Raw genomic sequence first — 27,456 nt, 5'->3', positions numbered from 1 at the left:
AAAGAAAAGTTCAACCAGACAGGAGCTGATATAAACAGACTGAACAAGCAGCACCTGGTTTTAAACAGGTACCTCAGCTTGTTAAAGCACTTAAAGCAATAACAAACAGATCAGGTCGAAATTGGTTTGTGTGGTCAGTGTGTGTGTGTGTGTGTGTGTGTGTGTGTGTGTGTGTAGCACAGCCTGTCACACTGGGCCTGTTTGTGCCTGATGGGGAGGGCAGCGCGGCCTGAACACACTCATTAGGCGTGTGGGGAGCGTGGCTCCATGGACAATAACAGCACAATAACCCAGCTCGTAATAACAGATTTCCTGTGTGATGACAGACTGGGATTAGATCACCGCACTCTCGCTGCAGCAGCCTGAAGACATGCCGGCGTTTCCAGTCGTAGGTTACAACACAACCGCTCAGGTGTGGACTGCAGGGGCAACGTCAGCGGCATTTTTAAAAAGGTTTTGTTTGTGGTTTAGTCTGCTCTCCAGAGTCACTATGGTCAAGAAAAGGAAGAACAAATCACACTTTATTTTTTGGATATACTGAATTTCTTTAAATACACAGCTTTGGTTAGGAGGTATTTCTGGTCAGTGGGTTTTTTTTAGTGCGGCGGAGGCATAAAGCATGACGAAGAGCCACACATCACTGCAACCGAACCCTGTTATTCCTGTCGCTGCTGACAGGATTAGGAATGGATGGGTCTCAGATCCAGAACTCCTAGACCGTTTGGACACCAAGAAAAGAAAAAAAAAAAACAGAAAAGAAATAGAGCTTTGGACTTCCACAGTACAACCAAATTCAAGAACAAACTTTAAATTTATCTTGAAAACAGGGCATTCATTGCATTCATCCACTTTTTTTTTCTATTTTTTACAATTCAACAGCCACGAAAAAGTAAATGAATCCAGTCTATCAGTCATAAAAGATACACAGACAACCAAGTACACGAAATTTTAATGACCCTGGAGGTTAGACATCTGTGTTAGTGCATGTGAGTGTAAGCTCTTTAAGAAGGCTGCCTTCGCGAAGTTCATTAACCTGAAATGCTTCTGAAGCTTTTCTGACATGCTGTTAATCTACAGGACAAAGTCTAGCAGAGCCGAGGCCTTCAGCCACTTAATTGATTGGCTGATTGTCAGAAAAATAATCACCTGCTGCTTTGTATTGATTGAGCTGCAGACAGACTATTACGCTCTGGTATTAGCCGCATTCCTTCAGCGTGATTCATATTATTGATATTCTGAGATTTAACAACCTGCAGCGGCTCCAGACAAATCAATTGCAGAAGAGAGGAGGGTACTCAACCTTTTAAGAGCACGTCCTAACTTCAACTCCTGGCTGGAGGAGACTCCCGTTGCGTATCATCTCCCTATCTTATTTTCCCCCGGGTGGGGTTGGGGGGGGGGGGGGGTGGGGGTGGGGGGGGGGGGGGGTCACTGAAGCTTCAGTCCAGCTCATGTTGGAACTCCCTGTCTGCAGAGATAACACACGCCCGCGCTCTGGCGCCTTTCACGCTGCAGCTCATAACTTCTCTCTTTCAACTCATTTCACAGTAGGTGTAATTGAGAGATAATAAAATAAGCCTGAGAGTGTGTCAGGTTATATATAGGCTTAGCAGGCTCAAGAACAAGCGAAGGCATGTTTTGTTCCAAACGGCATCGAACAATATCCAGGAGTGTAAAGGGCGAACATCAGTGAGTCCAGCCTTCAACCAGAAAAACCACAGCTTGAGGCGGGTTCACTGCTGCGAGCACAGTGCAACAGCTGAAGGTGAATAAATAATATGCTCAGTTTTCTGTATTTATTTGGGCATTTATACCTTTCTTCACAGCAACAGTGAGCGCTGACAGGAAATGAGGGGGGAAAGAGTCGGTAATGGCGTGTTGTAAAAGTCTGGGTGGTCAGGAATCGAGCCAGCTGCTTATAGCACTCATACCTCTGACCACAGGTGTCTGATGTATTCACTCTTTTTATGAATTAGCAATAAAAGGAGAGTAATCAGAGATTTGTGAGAGTGATTTGAACCTGTTGCTCCTGCCTGCTGTATTTCAATGACTCATTATAAAAGCTATTTCGGTTGTCTTAGATCCACACAGCTGTGGAGGCATTCTCTGTTGGATAAATATTATGAGACGCGAGACAAGAAAGAGAGTTTAGACCATCATTGAAATGTAGTGTGAAAGACTTCAGAGAGAAACAGGCAGGATCTGTTTTTGTGGACCGTGCTTCGAGCTGTCTCCCCTCTGCTTTTTTTTTTTAACATTTCAGGCGGCTTCATCTCAAATTCCACCTTTTCCTCCCCTCTCCACCGACGGAATAACTTCTCCTCTTGTTACTCCGCACAAAAACTCCCTCACAATAAACACACTTTTCCACGAAGCCCGCTCATCAGCTGACAAACTTCCCCTTGTTTTTTTTTCTTTCTGTCCGTCTCACTTCGCTCCTCTACCACAAACCCCTTTGCTTTCACATCCTCCCTATCATCTCCATTTCTTCTGCGGTGCTGCCTCCTCACCTCTCTCTCCCTTTTGCCCTGTCGCTTGCCTTCCACTACCGTGCGCAGATTTTCTAAAAACAGGACTCTCTTTCAGCGTAGCTCAGCCTCAGCGTCACTTCCTTGACCATATCATATGCCCTCGCTTAACTGTCGCACACCACACACACACACACACACACACACACCACACACACACACACAACACATTCACCTCCTGCCCTTCTCGCTTCCTCTGTTCTTCTCTCGGTTCCCCAACTTGCTCCAACGCAACAGTAAAAACACACATGTACACACAGCCAATCGCACTTGTGATGGGCCTCAGGCACGCCGTGTTATGACAAACACACCTAATAGATAATGGGATGTGTCACACTCAGTCTGGCTCACTCCCTCCACACAAACACATGGCACACACACACACACACACACACACACACACATACAGTGCATACAAGCCTGGGCAAAGTTCTGCATTCATCAGCGTGTGAGCCCTATTTTTAAGAGGCATAAGACCAATAATCTACTGCAGGAGCAAAGGAGGGGAAGACGGGGGCCGATGTTGAGTAAATATGTAACCCAATGAGTCAGGCTCAGCCATCACAGGACTGCTATTAGCACTGCTGGCACACTCGCAGGGTACGAACGCTGCCAGCCGCTAAATCTGCTTTCACATGGGGGACGACCAAACGCTCTGCGGGAAGAAACAGCAGCGGGAGAAGTTTAAGAGGCCCCGAGCGTCGCTCTGGTTTCAGGTCTGAGTGTCCACTTGAGGAGAGACGGTTGTAGATGTGTAAGTGTAAAGGCGTCTGCGCACGTGTGCTGTTGTTGAAGTCAATCTTATCAGGCAGCCCTCCGCTCTCACTTAAGACAGAGGGCCGCTAGAATAAATAACCCAGTCACATGTCACTCAGAGTATTTTAGTCCCCGAGAGATTTGAACCCCATGTGTCCTCCCGATGTGGTTCACTACTCGCCTGTTCACTCACTTAACCTCTAACTCCAAAATGATCATTTTTCCACAAGCATGTAAAGCTGCAGCTGTTTGGGATATTTCAACAGAACATAAAACACATGAAAATTTGGACTGAGCTCATTGTGATACAGACACAAAGGTCAAAACAGAGCAAATACCTACAGAAATGTCCAGTGAAGGCTCTAGAATGTACAGAAGTGCAGAATAAAAGAAATTTAAAGCAGATTTTGTTATAAAAGATGTAGAACAGAATACAGGTTTGCAGTTCAGCTTCTGGGCACCATCAAAAATTGTTGGGCTGCTGAATGCTCCACAAGCTTCAATAATTCATCTTCACCAATCAAAAAGTCACATACAATTAAATCTACCATATCGTGCAAAATATGTCATGTTCACCTGTCAGTAATTAAACCAGAAGGGCATCTGATAGGCTTCAAATCTGTTCCACAACAAAGCACACCAACTGCGAACATACCGCCAATCATGAAGAAGGTCTTTGGAGGTTCCTGAGAGTGATAGCAAATCCTAATTTGATCGATTTCCAATCATTTGTGCCTCAACAGTGGATTTTCAACAGAATAAGTTAACTTCCCCAGCAGTTTCACCTTGACTACTGCTGATGTTTGTATTTCTGAGGATATAGCACAATTTAATAGTTTGAACAGTTTATAAAAGGTGAAGCTGTGACTTCAATTTATCTTTTATCTTTTCACAGGAGAGAGTTTTTGACAGTGAGTAAAACACATACACACACATACAATGAACCTCCAGCACAGTAGGTATGAAACAATATCCATCAATCTGTCATGTGTATGAAAAAAACTGAGTACATTCAGCTCTTCTTGGCCACAGCTAGAGCCAGCAGAGACGCATATTTGAGCTGAAATCAGTGACTTTCCACAGGCTGTCGCCGTCTGCGGGACCACCTTCAACTGATTGATGGTAGAAAAAGGCCAAAGAGAGCTTGAGGGATGTGTGAAGGCCTGCGCTGATTTAAAGCAGACGCAGAAGAAGAAAAAGGTGGAAAATGTGCAACGTGACACTGGCGGCCTGATGCAGTCGATTTTAACGCTTCGAAAATACTAACATATGTTTTAATGTGATTTTCATGCTTGAAGGTTTTGCACCATGACACTGCATACTGAAACTCAGCAACGGAGAGAACTCACTCTGTAGGAGAAACTTCATCCACGACGCTCATCCCACATTTTATAGCGAGAAATCAACCGCATCTACAGACACTTCGCTCCTGATAGAGCTTTCACTGTGCCCACGGAGAAGCATGAGGCAGGCCACGACCCCAACCATCACCACTGGTCACGAGCCACACGCACAACATCTACCCACACACATGTGCGATGGAGACACATGGAGACAGACGCTCGCGCTCAGTTATCATTGTGTACGGCTTCACGGCCGAGGTGTGACGCGGCGGACACTCGTGCCTCCAGGCGGCAAAGGCACTTTTCCGTTTGGATGCTTAAAGACAGACAGCTTGTGTTGAAGCCGGGCGAATGATCTACCGCTCCAACACACCCCGCTGACCTTCACCTCCTCCCCAGCGCCAGGCATGCATGTAAATGAAGGTGTGGTCTGCGCAAAGCAGCTGGGAACTGAAAATGTTTACAGTGTGAAGACAGTTGAATTTCTTTTAGCATAACCTCGTGGTCCTACCTGTGAGAAACACCTGCGGTACTCCTTCTCAGGCCCGTCGCATCGGTACACCTGAGGAGCTCCTCTGGGTCCGTCCCTGCCCGGCTCCACCTCTAGGTGGGGGAGGTGCGGGTGGCGTAGAGGGTAGACGCCGCCCGCCAGCGGGGCCTGGGGGCCGAAGCCCGGGTGGTGTTCCCTGTCCCTGTGCGGGGGCCGGGGCGGTGGAGAGGAGGGGAGAAAGGCGAGCTGATGCGGGGGAGTGCGGGCGCGAGAGGGGGGGGACGGGAGGAGGGGGAGCCGTGACGGAGTGCCAGTCGAACCGGGGCGGCCGCTCTGGACGGGCGGGATGGAGGAGCGCGAGGAGTGATAGGGTGGGGCTCGCTCCCTGCTCCTGCCCGGCTCGGCGCGGGGCTGCGGGGGTCTGCCGGCGTGTCGGACCGGGTTTCCAGTCGCGGCGGTGGTGGTGGGGACCTCCTCAGCAGCCGGTTGATGGGTGCTCTCCTGCTCCAGCAGAACTGCTTCCTCCTCTCTCCTCCCAGAGTCCACGGCTCCTCCATCGGCCGTTTCTCCTCTTCGTCTCTGGCGTCGTCGGAAGCTGCGTCGTCGTTCGTCCCGTTGGCCGTGTGGCGAGCCTGCCGGTTCTGACGGTGCAGAGGAACGGAGAAGGGGACCCTGCCGTACCCGAACTGACCTGGACGAATGCTGGAGGACCTGGGAAGGGAAAGAGAAGAGTGACCACCGAGGGATGTCAGGTTTAAGAGGGAAAGTGAAAAGACAGAGGCAGTTAGAGAAAACAGACACGCAGAGGTTTATTACAAACAAAATGACCCAAGAGACTGTGGAGTAAAGTAGTGTCTGCTTAAATGACAGAAACCAGAAGAATAACAGGAAACAGGCTCGAACAACAAATAACAATCCTCTCATTGCTTATACAATGTAAAGAGTCGAACTACAAGAACTGCTCATTTGTCAACTCAGTTCTGTTATTTATCCAAAACAAGCCACCGTAACCACTGCCAGCCAATTAGATTGTGGGAGGGTGACGACCCCCCACCTCAACAATCACACTTCACATACATTTTCTGACACCAAATAGCAATTTGCATGCAGGAGTTTGTCATGTTTTTCAAATCATGAGTCGTTATTGCCAAAAAATCACTCCATGCTCATTAGAGGCTTTAATTTTCACTAAAGTTTGTAATCTAATAAAATGTTTTTAAATCCAAATGTTTCTTTTTAATTGCCTTTTCTGCTAAATAATTTAAAAGAAAAAAAAAATGTTGGTGGGGAGAGACCAGCACCCCAGGTTTCTCTGTGCCCCCCCTCTGACACCACTGTATTCGAGAATTAAAGCCCATGCAACAATAGAAGGCTTCATGTGTTAAAGCATCGTAAAGTTGGGGTCATGAACCGCCTCAAACATAAGAGTTGATTATAGTAGAAGCCTCATGCTTATCATTTCAGACTCATTGGTTTAATATCTTTTTGATTCTGTTTGATGATACAGTGATGTGACTGTTGAAGGCAGCTGGAGCTGATAGTTGTACGACGGTCGGTACAATCGAAAGGTTTGAAACTCTGGAAAACTTCCAGAGAGTGCAGAGAAACCTTGAAGACCGTCACGTTTGTCTTACCTCCTGACGGGCACGGCGTCCCGGCCGGAGGACACCGACCTCCTGCTCCCGCCTCCTCCCGGTCTCACGGCTCCCGGTACGGTCGGCCTCCGGACCACGCGGGCCGGCTGGCTGTAGCCCTGCGACGGCGCGTGGTAGGGAGATCGGAACACAGAGGCGTGATCCTGACCGGACGGGGAGCGGTCCGGATGGTAAAAACTGGGCAGCCGATTGGCCTGTCCTGGTACGGGAGGCCCGCCTCCTCTTCCTCCGCCCTCTTCGCCTCCTCCGGCAGGCGTACTCCGAAACACAGACAGTCCTGGATTGTGATTACTGGAGATTGAAGGGGAGTGGTAAGGGGAATGTTGCCCGGGGTAACGCTGAGGGTAGTAAGGGCTGATGGGTGAGATAACCGGACCCCCGATGCCCCGGGCAGGTAACCCGCCCAGTTGGGAGGGGAGGGGAGTAGGGAGGGGCCTGCGGGGGAGGAGGGGGTAAACACTTCCGGCTCCTCTGCGAGACGCCGACGCCACACGTCTGAGTGCATTCGGACCAGTCGCCCCAGACGGACCACACCCCCTCCACTGGTTCCGCCTCAAACACCTGCCGGGACCTCCGACCTGCCGCCTGGGACACTGGAAGAGAGAGAAGACCAGCTGTATGGCAGATAACCAACACCTTCATTCTCTCAAGAAATTACATTTTCAGTACTGAACAGATTATCAGTAACTAGCCAATTACAAATTAATGAATTGTTTATCTGTTTGACTTCCTTGCCAACCCAGGAGAAGGTTAAAATAAAAAGAAACACGTTGAAATCATAACGATAAAAGTAAAAACACCAAGTTACCCATAAGTTAGTTCCCTCCATCCCCCTCAAACTCGCTGGCAAACCCCAGTCGAGGCCTGGCCAGGACTTCAAAACCCAAATACAGTTTATTCATATGCTGCAAGTGTTGGTGGAGTGAAAACCTCTTCAAGCGTTTTAGATGACTGTGCGTCCAGGATTGTCACGTTTCTTCCCCGAGTGTGAGCCCAGCTGGGATTTATGGGAGGAAAGGTTGAGCTGGACTTGGATTTTGTGAAAGGAGTCACTCGAGGTTCACTGTCGGTTTTAAAGTGGGACCATCGAAATGTTACTCAGTCAGTTTAAAAGACTGAAAAGTACTTTAATCTAATATACTAACCCGCTGAATGCAACCCAGACTCTCCTGTAAAAATAGTGAAAACAGCAAACCTTGGCAGTATTTTGAAAAAAGTACTCAACTCCATGAAACTGTTGCCATTGCAAAATCAGAAAACTCTGAGCCCACTGATGAGCTGCAGTCTCGTGAGTTTCCTTCCACTGAGGCCAAAATCTAAATCCTGAGCTCCCGGCTGCCTCAGTGCGACTCAGGAGAGGCCCGGTCACCTGCCAGCAGCTCGCAAGCAGATGGAGACGCTCAAAATGACAAGATCCAGGGGCCGATCGAACCACGTTTGCGTGTTTGTACACACGGGCGACCCAGAGTGTGTGGGAGGGGGTGCCAGGCCCCGGGGCTTTGATTTCTTCCTCTGCGGTCTTAGACAAATGTTTCTCCTCTCATTTCATAACCGACGCGTTGGCCTGGTTGGCAGGGAGGCAAACATTCGGGGCTGAACAAAAGTTTCCATTGAGAAAAGAACCAAAACATAAAGCCGTGCTCCACTTCTCTCCGCTCCCTTTCAAAGTGCGTAAGTGTGTGTGTGTGTGTGTGTGTGTGTGTGGTGGCATGGGTGCAAACACACCGTGCATATTGTTAATGGGAGACGGTTGCAGGTGTATGGAGACAACCTGCACCAGACGCACACTGGTGCAGGTTGTATCATACACAGCAGATTTAAAAAAAAAAAAAAAAAAGCAGGAGGGTGGAGAGGGGGTGCGAGGGATGAAGGGAGTTGGGGGAGTGGGGACGTACACTTCGTCGTAATGACTGACATCAAACCCACAGCTGCCACATAACTGGGACCAATAATGAGCCGCGTGCAGTGACCCCCACAGCAGCCGCCCGCGACCTCTGGAGCTACTGGTTTAACTCCAGCAGCACCGCAGCGCCGGGCTGGGACCAGTCAGGGCCCTCCACCTACCCATTTCTGGAGTTTATGTTATATAATTTTTACAAAAAAAAAAAAGGGTACAAGCGCAGTCCCACTGAGGACCGTTTCAAAACAATATTACATTCCACACGTTAAAAAAAAAACCTCATTAACGGATGATTTAAGCAAGACTGACATTACCGGTTCAGACTCAATGATTAGTTTTCCCGTCCTGTTTTATTTTGCTTCTGTCAATTACTTTGAGGAATACAATTTTGGCTTGTCTGCTGTGAGGGAAAAATAAAATCTTTTACATGAAAAAGCTGTCAAAAGACAGGATATCGACTTTTTAAATCACACATGTGACCGTATTTCATAACTCTTTATATTCCAGTAACGCTAGCGTTAGGGTTCATTTTCTAACGTGCATCAAAAGCCATATAAAACCAACTTTTTTTCCCCAAATAAGGCACGATATTGAAGGGCACCAGTAGGTTACCATGTGTGGAAAACGGGACATTCTTTAAGTATTTCTATCTGGGTTATTTTTTTCTATGAAGCATTTCATAAAAACAAGGTTAAGTTTTGCCATTTTAAGGGTTAGGTCAAAGGTTCTTTAAGACTTAAAGAAAACTACACTTAATTCTCTGCATGTACATCAGCTGAGAACAATAAGACACAGAGGTCAAGCAGTGACCGACACACAGCCTGAGAAAACAAGCCGACTGGAAACCAGTAACCCTTGAGGCGTTTTGTATATGCTTCCAGTGAAAGTGTTGTTTTATGAGAAGAGAGGCTTCTTCTGCTTCTCCTTCTTCTTCTTCTGCTGCACCATAAAACGCAGCCCCCTCACATTAATTTGAAGGGAGTCGAATGGCGCGGCGGGGCTGCCAGATGCAGGGACGTCCAGCAAAGCAGTTCAACAAACTTTTGGTACAAGACACGGAATCGTCTGGCAACGCGCAGAACAGTCAAACACACTGAAACCGTGTTATTGAGCAGTGTATTCATGTTGGAGTTTTAGAGTCAGATAAACTTTGAGTGCAATGAATTAAGAAGGGAATGTTTGGTGTGAGTGAATTCAGGGTCAATAACATGAGTTTCACTCTTGATGAGTGAGCGGCAGTGAGTAAGTTTATTTCATGTGTTTTGCTGGTGAAGTAGTTTTATTTGCTAAGAGTATTCAAAATTCAGCATTGTGAAAACAGAGTGAGTATCTCCTCCCTGCCCATGCCAGCAAATTGCGCATTGGATCAGCCTTTAAACACTCAATTTGTTACTGTGACTTACCCAAAATGCTCTCCTGCAGGGCCGGGCATGTCGGCGTGTCACTTCTGTTTGAATCCCTGCTTAAACCGTTTCAGAACTTGTCTGACTTATCTCGAAAGTTTGCTGTCAAAAAGCTGCAAAAAGGGGTTGTTTCTTTCAGGAAGATACAAGATAACGGTATCTTGTTGTAAAGTTCAGCCAAAGCTCAGCTTCAGGAGTTCTGTCTTTATATACCGCATCACATGAAGCTGAAGTGTCTCAGGCTGGGAACTCTGAAGACGCTTTTGTTCGTCTCTTGATCTCCTCAGACTCCTCACCGCCAGTCAGACATGAATAAAGGGGGAACCTGTCCTGTAGCTGCTGTCACCCTTCACCCGCTATAAAGCACCACCGTTGTCGGCTTAACGTGATGATCTAATGACTCACCTTCCTCTTGGCGGGCTTGGTCACGGAGGCCGCGGCCGCCACCAGGGCCCCCAGCACACAGAGCCTGCAACAGCCGAGGAGCAGGGGTGAAACACAAGCAGGTACACCGGATTCAAACTATCAGCAGGCTGAATGGAGCTCTTTTATACTTTATTCCATGACCAAGCCTGAAACTGCAGCTATATGATGCTCCGGCTCACACTGGCGTTCTTTCTCCTCCACTGTCCATAAGCTTCCTTTAACTTTTCCATTCAGCGTGTCGCTAACTTTGAATCAGTGCTGGACGTGTTGAGTGAGCGCGGCTTGAATGTTCCAGTGACCTAAGAGTACTCCAGCAACCAATTATGTCCACTTTCTCTCCCACTACAGGTGGCGTGTGGGCTCAAAGGAGGGGGAACAAAAGTTTCTTTTTCCCTCTTCAAGGTCCATGGGCAAACATCTCAATCAATCTGGGAAAGCCTGGGAGGTGCGAACAAACTAATGGGTTTAAACAGCAAGCATGTTTTCCCTCCGCATGCCTCTCTCGGGACTGTACACACCCTGAAGATGTGGTTTTAGCACACATACACACACTCGTACACACATTAATCAGTCACAACTCTTAAACGGTCTTGTACTTTTAGGTACTTTTTATTTGAGGTTTGATCTTTAAAGGAGGTGGTTTATGGTTGGGATGGTTTTGGAGCGCTTAGATTAGAGATCATGTGAATTCACTGCAGAGCTGAGCTGAGGGGGGGGGGGGGGGGGAGCTTTTCATTTTAAAGGAAAATAAAAAAGTTGTTTGATGAGAAATTGGGCTTGAGAGGAGGAAATATTCCCCCTGAAGAGAAAGTCTATGCACTTGTTGAGTGGGAACTCCACAGATAATCACCACAACAACCGGGGACAAGTGCACGAGAAGCAAGTGGAATAGTCTGAACCCGATCCTGAGCGACTGGCTCAGATGGACGCTTGGAGCGCTCCACCAGGAGAACCGCACCATCACCGCAAGCCACATGTAGCCGGAGTAATTGGTGCCGTCTTCCCAGTGTGGTGCACCGCCGCGGTCTCTGGAAGCCTCCGCACACCAGACTACACAATTACCCCCGAAAAACACAGACAAAGGTCCCGCACAGTCCGACACAACAGAGCCGCTCAGGCCGAAGTAACGACCCCCTACCCGAGTCCACGTTTCCCCTGGCCGCTACAGTGGCACATTGTAGGATAAACTGCGAGCCGCAGGGAGAGAGAGGAGGGAGAGGGAGAGGAAGAGAGAGAGAGAGGGAGATCCACATCAAGGGGGAAAACTCGCAAAAATCCACCCTGAGGAGGAAGAAGGGGGGAACTCTAACCTAAACCCAGATGCCTTCGGGTAAATTCCTATCATATATCCCGCACCGCCGCTCAGTGCGCAACCAGAAGGCACCGTGCGTAAAACCAAAGAAGAAACAACATTAAAAACAAACAAACAAAACAAAAAAAAAACTTCCCCGCAACTTTTCAAACCTCACAAAAAAAAAAATCACAATCACAATAAACACACATCCGCCTCAAAGGGGGGGTGCAAGCCTCCCCATGTGGAGCAGCGGGGCGCAGCTGCACAACGCCAAAAGTTTTACCTGAAAAGTGAGTCGCGCCGCATGCTGCTGAGTCTCCCGCACAGATCCCGCTGCGCTCACACGGAGTGACGATCAGCCGGATCACGGATCGATTCCCGGTCCGCACACCGCTGATAGACGCGTGATCAGGTCCTGGGAGGAGGACTTCAAGCTCTCTCTCTCTCTCTTTTTGTCCCCTTCCTGCTGTCACAGTCACTCTCCGTGATTTCTGGAGAGTGGGAAGGGTTCAGCTCTCTCTCTCTCTCTCTCCTCTCCTCTCCTCTCTCTCTCTCTCTCTCTCACTCACTTTTTTTGGGTCCTTATTATAAACCGGTGTGACGCCTGGCAGCCAGGGGGCCACAAGAGAGAGTGAGCGATTCAGTGAGGAGGGGGAGATAGGAGACACACAAAAAAATGGACAGATTACACAACTCCCTCACACACTCTCTCTCTCTCTCTCTCTCTTTCACACGCATAAACCATACACTCCTCTCGTTTAACACACATACACTGGGTTCTGACTAAGCTATAACAACTCTCAGAGCCGCTTTCTCAGTTGCACAATCCTCCATAAGAATGGCCCATTGTCCTTTGGCCACAGTGATCAGTGGCGGTGATCTAGCCGTCGTCAGAAACATCCCCGAGCTGGCAGCATCTGCAGCAGCGGTGCTTCGCTGGGGGTTGAAGTACAAAGCATCAGGGGTCTGTCAACGTGCCAACAAAAACACAAATTGTTCTCAAGGAAAGTTGCACAGCCAAGTTCAGAGCGGGAGGAATCGTTCTGCGCAGGAATGAAATATCGTTGTCAGACGGTGCAAACATGTCTGTGTTTTCTCATCGGCTGTTTTATCACGTCTAAACACTGGAAACCAGACGCGCTCCGAGCTCAGATCGGTGCATCCAGGGGACGACCTGGCGTCCGAGATATGACTGGAAGTGTCAGTTTGTGTGCGAGTTGTAAACACTGAGGCAGATGTGAAAACTGCTCCCGCCAACTTGTTTACACATTGTTTATTTCAATCTGCCACCGTCCTTCCAAGTTCTTCTGCGTAGGTTTCTGGAGCAGCGCAAGCGGCTCACAGAGGGCAGCAGGGTGAAATGAAACACTTCTCAATAGGATTCAGGGGCTTTACTCCATCTTTCAGGAAGCTTATTTACCGGAAGGCCTTGTCTTGTAAAGCTTTAAATCAACAAAACCTTCATCTCACCGGCATTTGGAGAAAACACTGCTGAAAAACGCCGCTCAGGTGGGTTGAGTTTCCTCACACGGTGCAGAAACATGCGTTTTAGGTGAACTTCTGACTCAGATCTGCAGATGCATGTGCATCTCTTGCTGGACATTTGAGCAGAAAATGTGGCTCTTTTAGGAAGAACTGTCTCATATTGATGAATCAATGTGATAAATGAACTGGTGATATGTGAATGTGTGTCACAGTGTGAAGGTAATCAATAGCTGGAGGGGTTCTTTAATGTTTAAGTGTAGAAAATAGAGATGATTCATTATTTATTTTTACTATAACTATCCACTTTATAAACAAGTCAGAACATCTGGACATAAAAGCTTTCGTAAACTGATTTTCTTTATCTATTGACTTTGGAGCATTTTGCTTTCTGGGTCTGGTTTACACTCGCTCGTGACTTTGAGTCCCTCGAGGGCTCGGCATGGCTTCATGAGGCAGTAATAGAAAACATCATCATCTTCTCCATGACAAACAACGTGGAGAGAAGAAAAAGAGCTCAGCTGACGCAGAGAGTATGGAAGAGAAGCTAAGAGCATGAGTAGGAAGTGAAAAGAGGGGAATAGGAAGGACGGAAATGTTTTATTGTTTGCATTATCTGGAAGTCTTTGTTCTTCTGAGCTTCTTCAGTTATTTCACTTTGGTTGCGACAAACTACAAACTCCTGTCATGAATGAGATCCGTGTGTCTGAACAGCTGCAATAGTGGCATCCGAGTGAGATTTTGCAGTGAAAGAAACCACCTTGTTCCATGATCCTGCCTTGTTAACATTCCCCACCCTGCCACTGCAGAAAGTGGAAATGTGAGAGAGCTGGGCGAAGGGGAAAGGAGGGCATGCATGAAGTCAGTTATGGTTGCACACACATAAACACACACCCACGGGCTGAGGCGTCCCAGAGCCAGCGCGCGCCGCCGCCGCCGCTGCTGCTGCTTTTCTTGGACGGGCATCGTACGGCGCGGACACAGCGATGGTGACGGAGATTAGCGACTTCAAAGCCGGCGAATGAAGCCTTTAACCACATTACTGCGAAGGGCTTAAGATTGGATCTGCCAAAATAAAAAAAGTTAATGCAAAAGGCGGATCGGGAATGGTGAGGGCAGATTCCATCGCTCATGCTGCAGTCTCGGGTGTGTGTAACGCTTGGTGTGTGATTAGTGAAACCGATATCTCTGTACTTCTAAACACCATGTCTATCAGTGAGTACAATTAGCCAGAGGTCATCGCCATGGTCACCAGTGGTCCATGACCAAGAGCTCTTTCTCATTTTCTTTTTTTTTTTTTTCTTCTGCTCCCTCTTTCTCCGAATCGCTGAGAAGAGCAATAAGTTACGTGCCGGCGCGCTGACACGCACCGCCGACCACAGCCCGCTGATTAGCAACGTGTCTGACTCAACTAGTCACCGCAGCTCACAGATATAGCCAGTTTGTGAGTCCAGGGAGGTCTATATGTAGCAACGGATCTGTTATTTGTCTCGGCTGACTGATCTGAGTAATAGCACCGCAGATCAGAGTGGCACAGCCTACTGGGAGGGATAAATCACTTCAAAAAAAAAAAAAAAAACACACTTCTTGCATGTACACACACCGACATCCAGAAAACAAATCCCACCCTGGCCTCGGGCTCCAGGAAGAGCGGGGCAGTGATCCTTTTACCGTTGGAGATAATGAGGCCTTCAGGCTCCTGCAGGCCGGCGGAGGGGTCGAGGCTCTGGGCCGGACGCCACGGGCCGCGTCCTGCACCGGCAGCTGCTGAGCGGCGAGACTTAAATAGGTCAAACGGAGGAAACCTGGGGCCACATTAGTCCTGTTCATGGAAGTGCTAAAAGTCTCTGACAGGAAAAGTCGGGGCCCCAAACATGCTTCAACAAACACGCAGGTTTGTGAAGCATGGACGAGAAAGTGCGCCATCTTACCGCGTCCTGCAAATGAACAGACGGATCCTGAAGAAGATGAAGCCAAAACTCTTTGAATGACCTCTGGACTCTGACACCACCAGCAGGGCAAAGTCTTTTTAATGGCCCCCAAAACCTGAAGATGTGTGTGCTTGTCCTCCGTTTCACTCAGAGCTAACTGGATTTAGCTCAAGTCTTCCTGCAATCCTGTGATGTGCAAAGCTGCATAAGAGAGATTAATGGACGGAGGATTGATGTAATAATCTCAAGAGAGTAACTCTAATAAAACTTTCCATATCAATGATCCAGAGACCTGAAATCTGCACTTATTTACTGCAAAACATATCTGTAGTTTACTGTTTCCTCCTTCGGCGACCTTTAGCTTTTATATGTACGATTTGCATCGTGCTGCGGTTGGGTGTGTGGTAACTCCTAACACCTTCCAGAGAGGTTGATGTGTGTCGCTGCAGAAGAAAAGCTCCAGTTTCAGTCCAGTTCTGGAAACTCACACCAGATACAGCCCACATTAGAGAAAAACAAAGAACCACATGGTGAGAGAAGAACGTTTATTTTAGATTTTGTGTCGAAAAGGGTTTTTTTTTTTTTTTTTTTTTTTTCACTCGCTCTGTTGTCTGTAATCTACAGCCGTGTGCAGCTGCAACACACATGAACATCACATGGAAGCACGCAGGAACATACCATCCTGGAGGACCTTCACACTCTGCCTGTGCATGGTTGTAGACTTTCAGGAAGTGAAGGAGCTGAGCTTCAATCTGAAGGCTGCGGCACACACGACACGCAAGTGACACAAGTGTGAAACCCAAACTTCACACAATCACAAGGATTGGAGTGTGTGAAGGCAGCTGGGGAGGGAGAGGAGAGAAGAAAAGAGGAGGAGGAGGAAGAGGAGAAGAAGCCTGACCTAACAGTAGTGACAGCCTGAGAAGCTTCGAGCGAGGAGAGGAGAGAGAGGAGAGAGAGAGAGAGGATGACAGACAAGGACAAAGGGAGTGAGAAGAAAGGCACAGAAAGCAGAAAAGGGATGAAAAGGAATTTGAGAGAAAGAGGTAATGGCAGATTAAACGGGAAGGAGCAAGTGTAAAGGAGGGTGAAAGAGAAAGAACGCAGGAAGGGGGAGTGATTTGTCTGGCTCAGATGGAGTCAATATTTGCTCCATTCCACCAATCCGCTGCCAGGGTCCAGATCAAAGCGGGACGTGTGTGCTCGCAGGAGGAATCGGCTGACATCTTTACAGTCTGGAGAAGCGAGCGCCACGAAGGATTCCACTCAAAGTAAAGTTAACGTGTGTGAAGCTGAAGCAGGGGCCACGTATGCCTTCAGTGGGAAGAGAGAAATGATGGAATCCTAAAGGGGTTTTGCTGTAAGGAGCTGCCACAGCAGATCCTCTCCTCTGTCTCCTTTATCCTCCTCCTCCTCCAGCTGCCTCCCTCCCTGACCCTCCTCTTCTCCTCGTCTACTTCCCTACATGTCCAGCCTCAACATCCTCAGCTCTGCTTCTATCTTTCAAAAACAAAACTGTCTAAAACATGTGCCTCTGTCTATTCCTTCTGTCAGAGTTCAGAGTTCAGATGATGGCACCGTACACTTGGTGTCAAGTGTTCAAATGAAGGATCTGTAGAAGTGTGTGCCTAAGCCTGAACCAGAGGTGGCACTGTCTGGCAGCGCATGGTCTCCACTGGCACTGGACTCAGTCTGCAGGACGCCATCATGGACAGAGTGATGACTGCAAAGGCAGTGATTTGAAAGCTTTGACCTATAAAACAAACCTCTCTATTGCACATGGAGGTTTCATGCCCTACTTAACCTTATGGTGTTTTTTTTTTCATTTTTCTCCAGTTTGTTTACCCTAAACATAAAACTCTCAGAGTTGAAATGGGTTAAAGACAGAGACGAGAGGGTGGACGGTGGAGTTGACACTGGCAAGATGAGGACATGAGAGGAGGGGGGGGGGTTCAGTCGGGCCATAATTGGCCGAGGAAACTGCTGAAATAACCTTGTTCCAATTATTCCAACAAAGACCAATTGTTGCCCATTGAGAGAAGCCACCAGGTCACATCCATACACATAGCAACAGCCAGACATGGGAGTATTGTCTCTGTGAACGAGCACGTATGGTGCGAGCGCTGCTCGCCTCGGCCACGTTTAGCACAGGACACACCAAGTGATGGAACTTAACAATGTAGCTGGGTAATAAGTGCTCCGGTATGTTTCTGGTCGACTGGTTAGAGACTGCTGAGTGTTGTGGCACAGCTCGCGTTTCAATTAACTGCTGCTGCCTCTGAATTCCTGCGCTGCTCGTTCATCGCAGGACGGTGGGCACCGGCGACAGATCCGAGTCCTTTCAGCTCTGATTAAGTTTGAGAAACAGTTTCACTTTTCGCAAAGAAAATTAAACCTCGTGTCCTGTGCCAGAAGAGCCAAGTAAGAAGGAAACACACATATCTTTGTATTTTCCTCAGTATTTTTGTACTTCCTTGCTGTGAAAATGTATCAAGTGCAGTTATATTTATATAATATATTAAGACTGATGCTGATGCTCCACATTGAGGAGGCGTTGACTTTCATCCACTAACTAAACTACCAGCAAAAACAGAAAGATTGATCCCGAGGGGAGCATGAATGTGAACCAAATTTCAAGGCAATTTATCAAAAAGTCAGACATTTTACTGAGAAACACAGTAGGGGGGCCGAGAAGAAAAATTGGGGTCACCGAAGTCAACAAGACTCATCCCACTGGGAGCCAGAAAGATCTGGACAGAATTTCATGGCAGATTCATCTCACAGCCAAGACATTTCATTCTGCGGCAGAAAAACGTCGACTGAGCGATTTTTAAAGTCCGTCTGAGCATGATTGGAAAATTCTCTAAAAAAAATGATCGCGTTGATTAAGAAACACTTTTTTTCTGCATTTACAGTCAAATAAAAAAATCCTCAAGGACAGCCAGAATAATTTGATGGGTATGTCAGCACAGTTGTCAGCCAGTTCAAGCTTCTTCGGAGCAGAAAACAAACCCTGACACTGGATCAGCGTTTGAGCCGGGGGGCCCAGACCTCCACACAAGAGCCGCGGAGGACGGCTTCATAATGCCGGGCTGTGGGAGAGGCCCCGACCCGACTGAGTGCCTCAGCTATGCATATTCCCACACAAATTTGCATTTAATCGAATTACAACACAGCAAATAATACAAGGTGAGTTCAGGAATTCGGAGCCCTGCCGCAGCGGCGGACCACCGCGCTTGAACAGTAATCCAACCTGAACCAAAGCTGCCTAAATATTATCCAAGGTCTGAATCCTATGCGGAACTTGCCGTTGTTAAACATTACAGAGGATTAATGCAGATATCTCCGAGTATTCTCAGTCATGTGAGCAAACATGCATTTTCAGAAAGCACTTATTGTGCAGGGTTGTGCGTTTTGTACAGACTAGAGGAAGAGGTTTGGACTGAAAAGCTCCCTCCAGTCCTGAGAACTGAGTTTCACACGAACAGATGTTTCACCAGGTGTCAAGATTCTGTCCCGAAATATCAAAAAAGTCCTATAATTTCAAGCATCATTGCATTTTATGAACTATTTTCAGCCTGTAAACCACAATAAAAACAATTTTCCTTTATGTTTATGTCAGAAGCTGCAGCAGGAAATGCATCAAATAAAAAGAAACACATTCAAGCACAAGCAGGATGTCAATTTGGTTTAGCGCAGCAAAACAACTGACCACACGCATGCAAATCTAAGAATAATCACGCATTTCGCATGCACGGAAACACCAATAATGTTGCTGCGTAAAACCTTCTAATCTATAAAACGCGCCACAAATCACAGCCGTGCCAGGGGATCGGCTGCACCCTGCCTCCCTTCAGGCTCCACATGAGCGGGGTTAAGTTACTCCTGAAAAGCAGGAATCCTGAAAACAAACGGAGGTCACGGTCCGAGGTCAGCCTCTTTTTCCTTCCTCCTCCTGAGCTTCGCTGGTTTCTGCGAGCCTGAGATGTGAAGTTTATTCAGTCGGGCTCAGGCAATCAGGGGTTTGGACGAGCCGCACCGCTGGACTAAAGTTCTGAATGGATATGGTAATGTCATTAGAGCACAGATGTCTTCAATGAAGGAATTAGAGCTTCAAATCAACAAACTTTTCTATGATATTAACTTTGGATCAATAATTGTTGGGGCTAGCTGATTTTTTGCTATGTACACCATTCTCCAGTGTTTTTGTTTTTGTTGTGGAAGTCGGAGTAAATCAACTGTCGGATCATGTGAACAGTGAATTTACATCCTGGAAGTCTTTAAACGCAGATTTATGTCCCGCCCGCAGGTTTTCTGTCAGCTTTCCTCTTTCTGCCTCCAGACTTCTTGGTTCTTTTCAGCCTTGGGATTTCGACAGCACAGCAGCAGCAGTTGTGGGATCTGAGAGCATGGGCGTCTTCCACATCGCGCTGCTGGCACAGACCCGGGCAAGAAAATTCAAACCCGGTGCTCTTTTCTGGGAAATATTCTACAGAGAGCGGCTGCAAATGGGGAAAACAGTAAATATTCTGAGTTCAGCGAGGGGCTGATTTATTCTCCATGCTTACTAAAACTGGCCTTAGAGTCAACATGACTCTGACCTTCCCTTGAACCCGTAAACTCCTCCCTCCGGAGAGCGGTTCAACAGGTTGGTTAGAACAATAAACCCAAAGCCTCTGTCACACAGAGGCTCTGATTGGAGAAAGGCGCTTCTCTCTGCTCCCTGTAGGTATCCCCCTCTGATGAGAGCGGGAGAGGAAACCAGGCCAGCGGAGCCGAGCATAGCAGACATAGTTTGGAGCAGACCGAGGCCAGCCGGAGACTGTACACTACTGTGCTGAGTGCTCACTTATCTGTGTGTCTTTGTCAGTGCGACTTGGCCCAATCAGCAGCTCGGTGCCCGGGCGCGCACGCAGGGAGCGTCCATTACTTTAACCTTAATCTCGAGCCAAAGCGCAAGTTAAAAATCAAAGGCGTAAACTGCGTGTGGGTGGATTAGAGCGGAGCCCGGCTGACGGGGGGAGAGAGCAGCCAGATCAAACAAGGAGAGAGACGCACTCGGAAAGTGTTTCGGAGCCGGTTCGGAGCTGAGTGACTGGACCCTGAAGAGGGAGGGAGGTGGAGGAGCCCAGGCAGCGCGGGTGGCCCGGGGTTTCGGGGTATCCAGTCAAAGCAAAGATCTTTCTGACAGAATAATTCATGTGGAAATCTGGATTACATCAAACAAGTTTTAGAATCTCTGCTAATTCCTCAGCTGGGTTCAGAGGAACATGACTAAGATGCAGACGTGTCTGTTTGTGCTCCAGAGCAGTTTTTTCCGTGTGGGGTTGAGAGGATCATGCTGCCCCCTCTTATTTTTGAGATCTAAGTCTAAAGTGGAAGTGATGGGGCAGGTCTTCATATATAGACCTGCAACTGCCAGACTTTAACTGGAAACGTTCCATCAAGATGTTAAAGCCTTTTCTAAGTTGGATTTAATAAATGCTGCATCAAGTTATTACACAAAAAATGAGGCCAAACACCTGGGCGGAACTGAAGATATGCATTTAGACAATTTCATTAAAACGTCCACCCGAACTCATGAATTCTTGTGGTGGACTTACTCAATCACAGTTTTTCCCTTTGGTTTTGACTTTATTCCATTTTTGTGCACCTTGGATGAACTGATCGGCTTGCAGAATCATTTTCAGTTCAACCCTGTGAGTGAAGCAGGGACCAGGTACACACTACACACTCACAACACACAGAGTGTGACTGAAGCCTCCTCTCTGGTCAGCTCCAGAGCTCGGGTGACGAGTTCACAGATGAGCCTCAAAAAAACTTAATTAACAAGGCGGTCCATCTTAAAAGTCAGTGTTGACACACATTTCACTTGTTTCTTCTTTTTTTCTCCAAAACATAAAAAAAAAACGTAATGTACTGTATTTCTTCTGTGTCTGACAAATATCCCGTCCTGTGGTTTCTTCACAAATCACGACCTGAACATGAAAAACAGAACTCCCCGGCACACCTGCTGAAGAAAGTCAACAGTCGAAATGATCCAGTGATTTTCCCTCGAGGCCATTTAAAAGCTCTGTACAAACACGGACACACACACACACACACACACACACACACACACACAACACACACACACACACACACACACACACACACACACACACACACACACACACACACACACACACACACACACACACACACACACACACACACACACACACACGCTCAGTCTCGTATTTCTATCCTGTGGGGACCGTCCATTGACTCCCATTCATGTCTAGCCCCTAACCCTGACCCTTACCCTAACCCTAACCCACACCACAATAAAGCCAACCCTAAAGAAATGTTTTGCACTTTTACTTTTTTCAGTAACAACAACATGGTCAAGAAAACACTGTTTTCCTACTTAGGACCGGAAAAGGTCCCACAAGCACGTCGTTCCACGTTTTGCTATCCTTGTGGGGACATTTGGCCCAACAAGGATAGAAATACGAGAACACACACACACACACACACCACACACACCACACACACCCACAATGCCAGGCCTGGGTATTGGGGAGTGTTCTGAGAGTGTGTGAGTATGAGGAGGAGGTCGCTGTCGGTCCTGGCTGCTGGGTCTCTGTCACCGTTTGGCTCCGAGCCTCTCAACCTCCTGGTATTGTTTCCAGGGCGCCGTGGCTCTGCTCGGGTTTCTCTCCCTCTGCTCGCACACTCCCTTTCTTTCTTAACCCTACTCACAAATAAAATGTTAGAATAAATGTGCACGCGCGCACACACACAACAACACACCACACACACAACAACACAGGGTTATTTATAACAGGGTGGAAGGGAAAGGCTGCCCGGCCTCCAGGGCCTATTTTGGGAGTCGGGCCTTCAATCACCGGGCTGACAGCTTCTCTGTGATACCAGGAGAACAATAAGAGCCTGTTATCTTCCTCCGGCCTGCCTGCGAGGCTCTGCCTTCCCCCGGGTCAACGTCGGTCTGCCCCCCTCAATTAAAGCTGGACTCCCAGGAGAGCAGCAGACTCAAAATCCGTCATTTCACCAATTGAATATTTTCTCCGACCACTATCGTTATTAAACTGCTTAATAACTGAATGAGGCTTTTAAGCAGATGAACAGTTGTGTTTATTTCCATCCCTCTGGTATTGTAATCTCAAATTTAAAATAGTTTAAAAAAAGCAATACCTAAGAACGTAAATGCGTTTTGATTTTCAGTAATTGACCAGCCTACATTTTAACCAGAACAGTTTTCAAAGCCAAACATTTGCTGGTTCCATTTTCTTTATCATACATGTATCACACCTGTGCTTTAGACGGTTCATCAGGCAAAAGAAGACATCCAGGCATCATCTCGAACTTTTTCAGACACTTTCTTGGCAAAACTGGCGATTGATTGAAAACTCCTTGCACAGCTGTCAACAGGTTTTTATAAAATGTCATCAAATCCCGATTCCCAGGTGAGACGCTTCAATCCGGCCAGAAGAAAAGTAACCAAGCGTGATGAAGCGTGTGTTGGGACTCCGCTGGTCATCAAACTGCTGCCTGTACAGAAATCTGCTTTAAATAGACAGACTTTCTTGATAGTTTTCCCATCAGGACTATTCTTACCGCCCGCTGCTGCAGACGTTGTCCTTACCATCATGAATGGATCGTCTTTATTGTCCCTTATGGTGAATTTAAAAGCTTTTTTTTTTTTTTTTTTTTTTTTGGACGGAGGCCACAGCATCTCTCTTCGATGGTAGTCCCTTCAGCTAAAAATAATTCCTAATGAAACTCTGAGCGACTCCACCACTTGAATGAATGATCGCATTGTGTGTGTGTGTGTGTGTGTGTGTGTGTGTGTGTGGTGGGTGTGTGTGTGTGTGTGTGTGTGTGTGTGTAATGGGAAGAGATAGTCAGGGTGGAGGGTGGCCGCAGTGGGGAAGTGATCAGGGTGAAGGGAGGCTGCTGCTGCTGTTATCTGGTACAGATTGGAGCAGAGTTAATGGTCTGTGTCATCACTACGCAACTACTGTGTAATGTTGGCCGCTGGCTGTTCTGTCTGGGTCAGACGTGAACTCCTTTATTTTTTTCTTTTTAAGGAAGCTTACAGAACATGGAGAACACAACCCGTTAGGGTGGAAAACTCTGGTTTGAAGCAGGTAACAGTTACTTTGATTACAAATCAAAATCGATGTTGCAATGTCACGTTACATTTATTAATTGAAAAACCGAACACATTAACTTTCTAGATGACATTGTTTCTATTGTGACCCGAGAGAAGAATTCAGGGAAGTTTCTAATATTAATAAATACACAAATATTCAGGACTGTGTTTCACCACTGCACCCAGACCAGCAACAGAAAGAGAAAAGCAAATTAAAAGACAGTGAGATAAAATCTAACTGAGAAAAAACCCTTAAACAAAATCAAGGCAAATATTTTGAAACAAAGTTTGAAGGAAAAGATCATTTCAGCGGTTGAGCTTTTGCTTCACACACTCAAATATCTATCAATGCTCCTAATTATCAGACAGAAGCTATATTTTGTCTGTTTTTCCAATCAGAGGTTCTTTGTCTTCAGGTCAACTCATTCTGAATGAAATGACAGGTTAGCCACAACATAAAAGAAGTTTGATCTTCTTCAAATTTGCACGTTTTTATCCAGTAGCCCAGCTCCAGTCAATGTCAGTAAAGTCTGATATGTATTATTGTCATTATAATATAGAAAACACTCAATTAAACCACTCAAAGTGGCATTAAGAGGGACTGTACATTTTCTAAAGTAGATTAAAGCTTAATGTATGCAGATAAAATTCAGTAACAGCACGTTATTCTGTGGAACCAGCTAGAGAACGATGAGGATTTGTTTGTACCTTGTCAGTTTTATCACTCTTGTGTGGGTTGAGGAGATATATATTTTATGAATATATAACATGATGTACAGGTAATCTAAGTGCTGCACTGTAGCATTAAAACAAAAGCAGTGAAGGTCAGCATCTGACAGCTTGAATGCGGCAGAACTTCTAGTTAAAAACAGACACAGCAAGCAGCAAACATCTCATGACTGATGATCCTTAGACTCTCAGTTTTAAAACAATGGTGGCATTTTAGACAAATGCGGTTTCTAACTTTATTTCTGCTTCGAACTGACATCACAAACTTTCCTCGGCTTCCTGACTCACTGAATGATCCCTCAAGAACAGAAACAGACAATTCCTTTTCCTCAGGGGCTTCATAAAATCCCAGGAGGACTTTAAAGGGCAAAGTCATTAAATTTAATTCACCTACTTCATATATATATATATATCTATCTACAGCTCTCCTACAGTTTGTTCCATGGGTTTAATGAGCTCCTGTTCTCGCTTCTGTTTTCAATACTTGAGTAAATTCGTCCAAATCAGTAAATACTCAGATGGTACTTCGGTTTCATCAAAACAGTCCTAAAGTTTGCACCAAAATAAAACCAAATTCATGTCCATGACTCCTTCCTCAGTGACCAAGGGCCAGTCAGGGACCACCGAAGGTTCCACATGCGGGCCGCGGACCGTAGCAGAACCACACCGTCCCACTGTACCCGCCCGGTCGACTCGTTTTATTCTCTCGCGGCCGACACCTCGGTTTTTTCCCCTCCGTGCCACTGTTGTGACCGATGTCTTTTCCGTCCTGCTGCCCTCTCTCAATTAAAAGGGAAAAAGCTTCCAATCCCTTTGACCTTTACCTTGACTCGGCTGTTTCCACAACACACATGAAAACACACAGCCTGACACAGCTGCTCCCGCTCCTATTTTAGTCAGGTCCAGCTCTCTGTCCTCCCTTTCTTCCACTCTTTTAAAGGTATGTCTGCTTTTCTACTCTCATCAGGAGACTCGCTTACGTAAGCCGCCGGTTTGCATATTTAATGGCTTTTAGAGAACAAATTGCATCTACAGCGGGGTAATGCCGGCATTACGGCCGATCGGGATCTTTAAATAGCTTTCAGCCCCTTCCGTGAACTTTTTAGGACAAATTTAGCAAAGAATTCCAGTGAAGGACCGGCCAGCAGCGAGTTATGACCACAAGCTCCTTTTAAATACTTTTATTCATTTACCAGACATTCTTCTGAAAACACAAAAAACGTAACCGAGTTTCACATTAAAAAATAAACAGAGCCCATTATTCTTCGTCAGAACTGGTCCAGGTTGCTCCTGGAGTCTCGCAGCTGTGTGAGGGCCGTCAGCACCTCCTCCGTCGGCCTCCTCCCCAGCTGCTTGCCCGCTCTGCTCCTCACGCTCACAGTGCCGCTCTCGCACTCCTTGTCCCCCACCACTGCACGAAAACACACACAGGAGACACGTCTGAAATGCTTAGCTGGAGGGGAGTACCGATAAAACCCGACGTTCCTCCTCATCATTACCTAATATGTAGTTGTACTGGGCCAGCTGAGCAGAGCGGATCTTCTTATTTAAGGTGGCGCCGTGATCGGCGTTCAAATCGACCATGAAGCCCCCTTCGTGGAACCGGGGACCACCTTAAGACAAGAGAGAGCGCTTCTTTTAAGACTGTGTCGTGCGTCTCACATCGGCAGGCAGATCCATCAGGACAGAAAGAGGAGGGAAAAAACACACGTCCTGCATCAGACACTGACCTCTCTGCCGTACGACTCGTTGTTGCCCCCCACAGGAATAACCATGACCTGAGAGGGAGACAGCCACAGCGGCCTGCGGGAGGGGGAGGGGAGGGGTTAATCCACCTCGCTGATCACCAGTCTGTTTTTTATGGCCGGGTGAACTGTAAATACCTTTTCCAACAACACTCCGACTTTCAATATGCGGCAATTATTCTTCAACACCACGCTGTTCAGAGGCTCGTGCCACAGGAGGGACACCAGCGCGGCGATAAGAGCCCGATAGCGCTCTGCTCATTACAATCAGGTGAGCTGGAGCAGGGAGGCATCCCAAGCATGCAGGACAGAGGCCGTCTGTGACCGCGCTGAGAAATGTGTCAGTGACGACTCTGGAGGAAGCTGTGACCTTTGGCTCAAACGGCCTCTTTCTGTCCGATTCCTCCAAGCTGTGACTGAAAGCTTTGTGCGCTAATTTACAATTAGTTCGTATTTTGTAGCTCTGCCCGAGACGAAAGTCTCTTAATAGTTCTGAGAAGAAGAGACCGCACTACAGGATTGGATTAGTCTAAATTTTTTGATTTTCTGTGCGCCAGAAGCGGCTGGTGCAGGCCACAAGTCGGGCGCAGGCCAGGAGTTTGGGTTGTGGTTGAAAAGCACTGAGGCCAGAGCAGCAACAGAACAGGAAGAGAGGGTGAAGCATCTTCTTACCACTTTCCACCAAAGTTTTCAGCCAGTATGGCGATCATCCTCTCCAGCGAGCCCAGCACGGCTCTGTGCACCATCACCGGCCGGTGCAGCTGTCCGTCACGGCTGAGGGAGACGAGCACACACCATCAGCCTGGGGCTAATTTTGGTTCGGGGGACACAAACAGCCCAGTTTGACCTTCAGAGGGTCAGAGCCTAGTGGGGCGATACGTTTTGAGAGCAATATGCTAAAGCTCAACATAAAAGACTTTTTTTGACAATGCTAAATGTTTCCATGAAAAAAAGTGTTGTTTCGTACTGCTGGTGTCTTAAACTGGAAGATCAGACTCGGTACAGCAGGAAGCATCTGGGAAGCGGCGCAGACTAAGAGAGTTAGACCACAAAGAGTGTGTGTGTTCTCCTGGGCTGGTAAATTGAATAAAAGGACTAATTTGTCCTGATCAGATCAGGCCGCTGTGAACCCAAACCGCCGCTACTATAACCTGAGTAACGACAGGAGCGAGCGCTGCTGTGAACCGGCGCCTGATGAATTCACGAGTGACTCACCCGACGTACTGCAGGTCGAATCTGATGGGCAGCTGGAAGTCCAGCTGGATGGTGGCACACTGGTGCTGGCGGCCAATGGCATCTTTGATCTGGATGTCGATCTGCGATGGAACACGAAGGAGTTTCTCAGCAACGGCTTTTTCCAGGACAAGATCCAGAAACAAGAGTTTGGGGCAAAACAGATGTGTTTCCAAGGAAGGTAATCAAGTTAATTATGGCCAACACGCCCCGGCTGCACGTCTGAAAGGAGCGCTTGTTTTGGGATGCGTCTCACGCCACTCGGCCCTGACCCGTGTCCCACTCCGCTCAAACATGAGCAGAATCATGTCACAGACCGACGTTTGCTAGATATCCAGGGAGCAGTTTGGGGTTCAGTGTTGTGCTCAAGGATGCTTCAATAG

General features: G+C 47.4%; 2 protein-coding genes and 1 pseudogene across 2 annotated transcripts in view; all 3 read right to left on the bottom strand.

Moving 5' to 3' along the window:
• LOC115396441 (thrombospondin type-1 domain-containing protein 4-like) overlaps positions 1–15,920 on the bottom strand; it is a 45,080-nt gene extending 29,160 nt beyond the window's left edge. The window contains 11 exon segments of the mRNA XM_030102315.1: positions 5,139–5,351; positions 5,353–5,441; positions 5,444–5,646; positions 5,679–5,828; positions 6,752–7,157; positions 7,160–7,192; positions 7,195–7,357; positions 10,481–10,544; positions 12,079–12,128; positions 14,905–15,041; positions 15,887–15,920. Coding sequence (XP_029958175.1) covers positions 5,139–5,351; positions 5,353–5,441; positions 5,444–5,646; positions 5,679–5,828; positions 6,752–7,157; positions 7,160–7,192; positions 7,195–7,357; positions 10,481–10,544; positions 12,079–12,128; positions 14,905–15,041; positions 15,887–15,920 — 1,542 coding nt within the window.
• A 9,442-nt stretch (positions 15,921–25,362) lies between these two features.
• LOC115397170 (threonine--tRNA ligase, cytoplasmic-like) lies at positions 25,363–25,708 on the bottom strand. The gene is made up of 2 exons (XM_030103377.1): positions 25,595–25,708; positions 25,363–25,506 (listed from the first exon to the last, which is right to left on the bottom strand). Exons 1-2 carry the CDS (start codon positions 25,677–25,679, stop codon positions 25,364–25,366), a joined length of 228 nt encoding a protein of 75 aa, XP_029959237.1. The 5' UTR covers positions 25,680–25,708; the 3' UTR covers position 25,363.
• A 105-nt stretch (positions 25,709–25,813) lies between these two features.
• Positions 25,814–27,456, bottom strand: part of LOC115396439 (aryl hydrocarbon receptor nuclear translocator-like) — a 9,242-nt pseudogene continuing 7,599 nt past the window's right edge.

Source organism: Salarias fasciatus, chromosome 11 (genome assembly GCF_902148845.1).
Source record: "Salarias fasciatus chromosome 11, fSalaFa1.1, whole genome shotgun sequence".
Lineage (NCBI taxonomy): Eukaryota > Metazoa > Chordata > Actinopteri > Blenniiformes > Blenniidae > Salarias > Salarias fasciatus.
This window is presented reverse-complemented; position numbering and strand designations above follow the sequence as displayed.

Coding starts and splice junctions, on each gene's coding strand:
- LOC115397170 (XM_030103377.1), bottom strand. CDS start 25,679: ATGGTCGATTTGAACGCCGATCACGGCGCCACCTTAAATAAGAAGATC. Junction 25,507..25,594: donor CCAGTACAACTACATATTAG/GTAATGATGAGG, acceptor GTTTTCGTGCAG/TGGTGGGGGACAAGGAGTGC.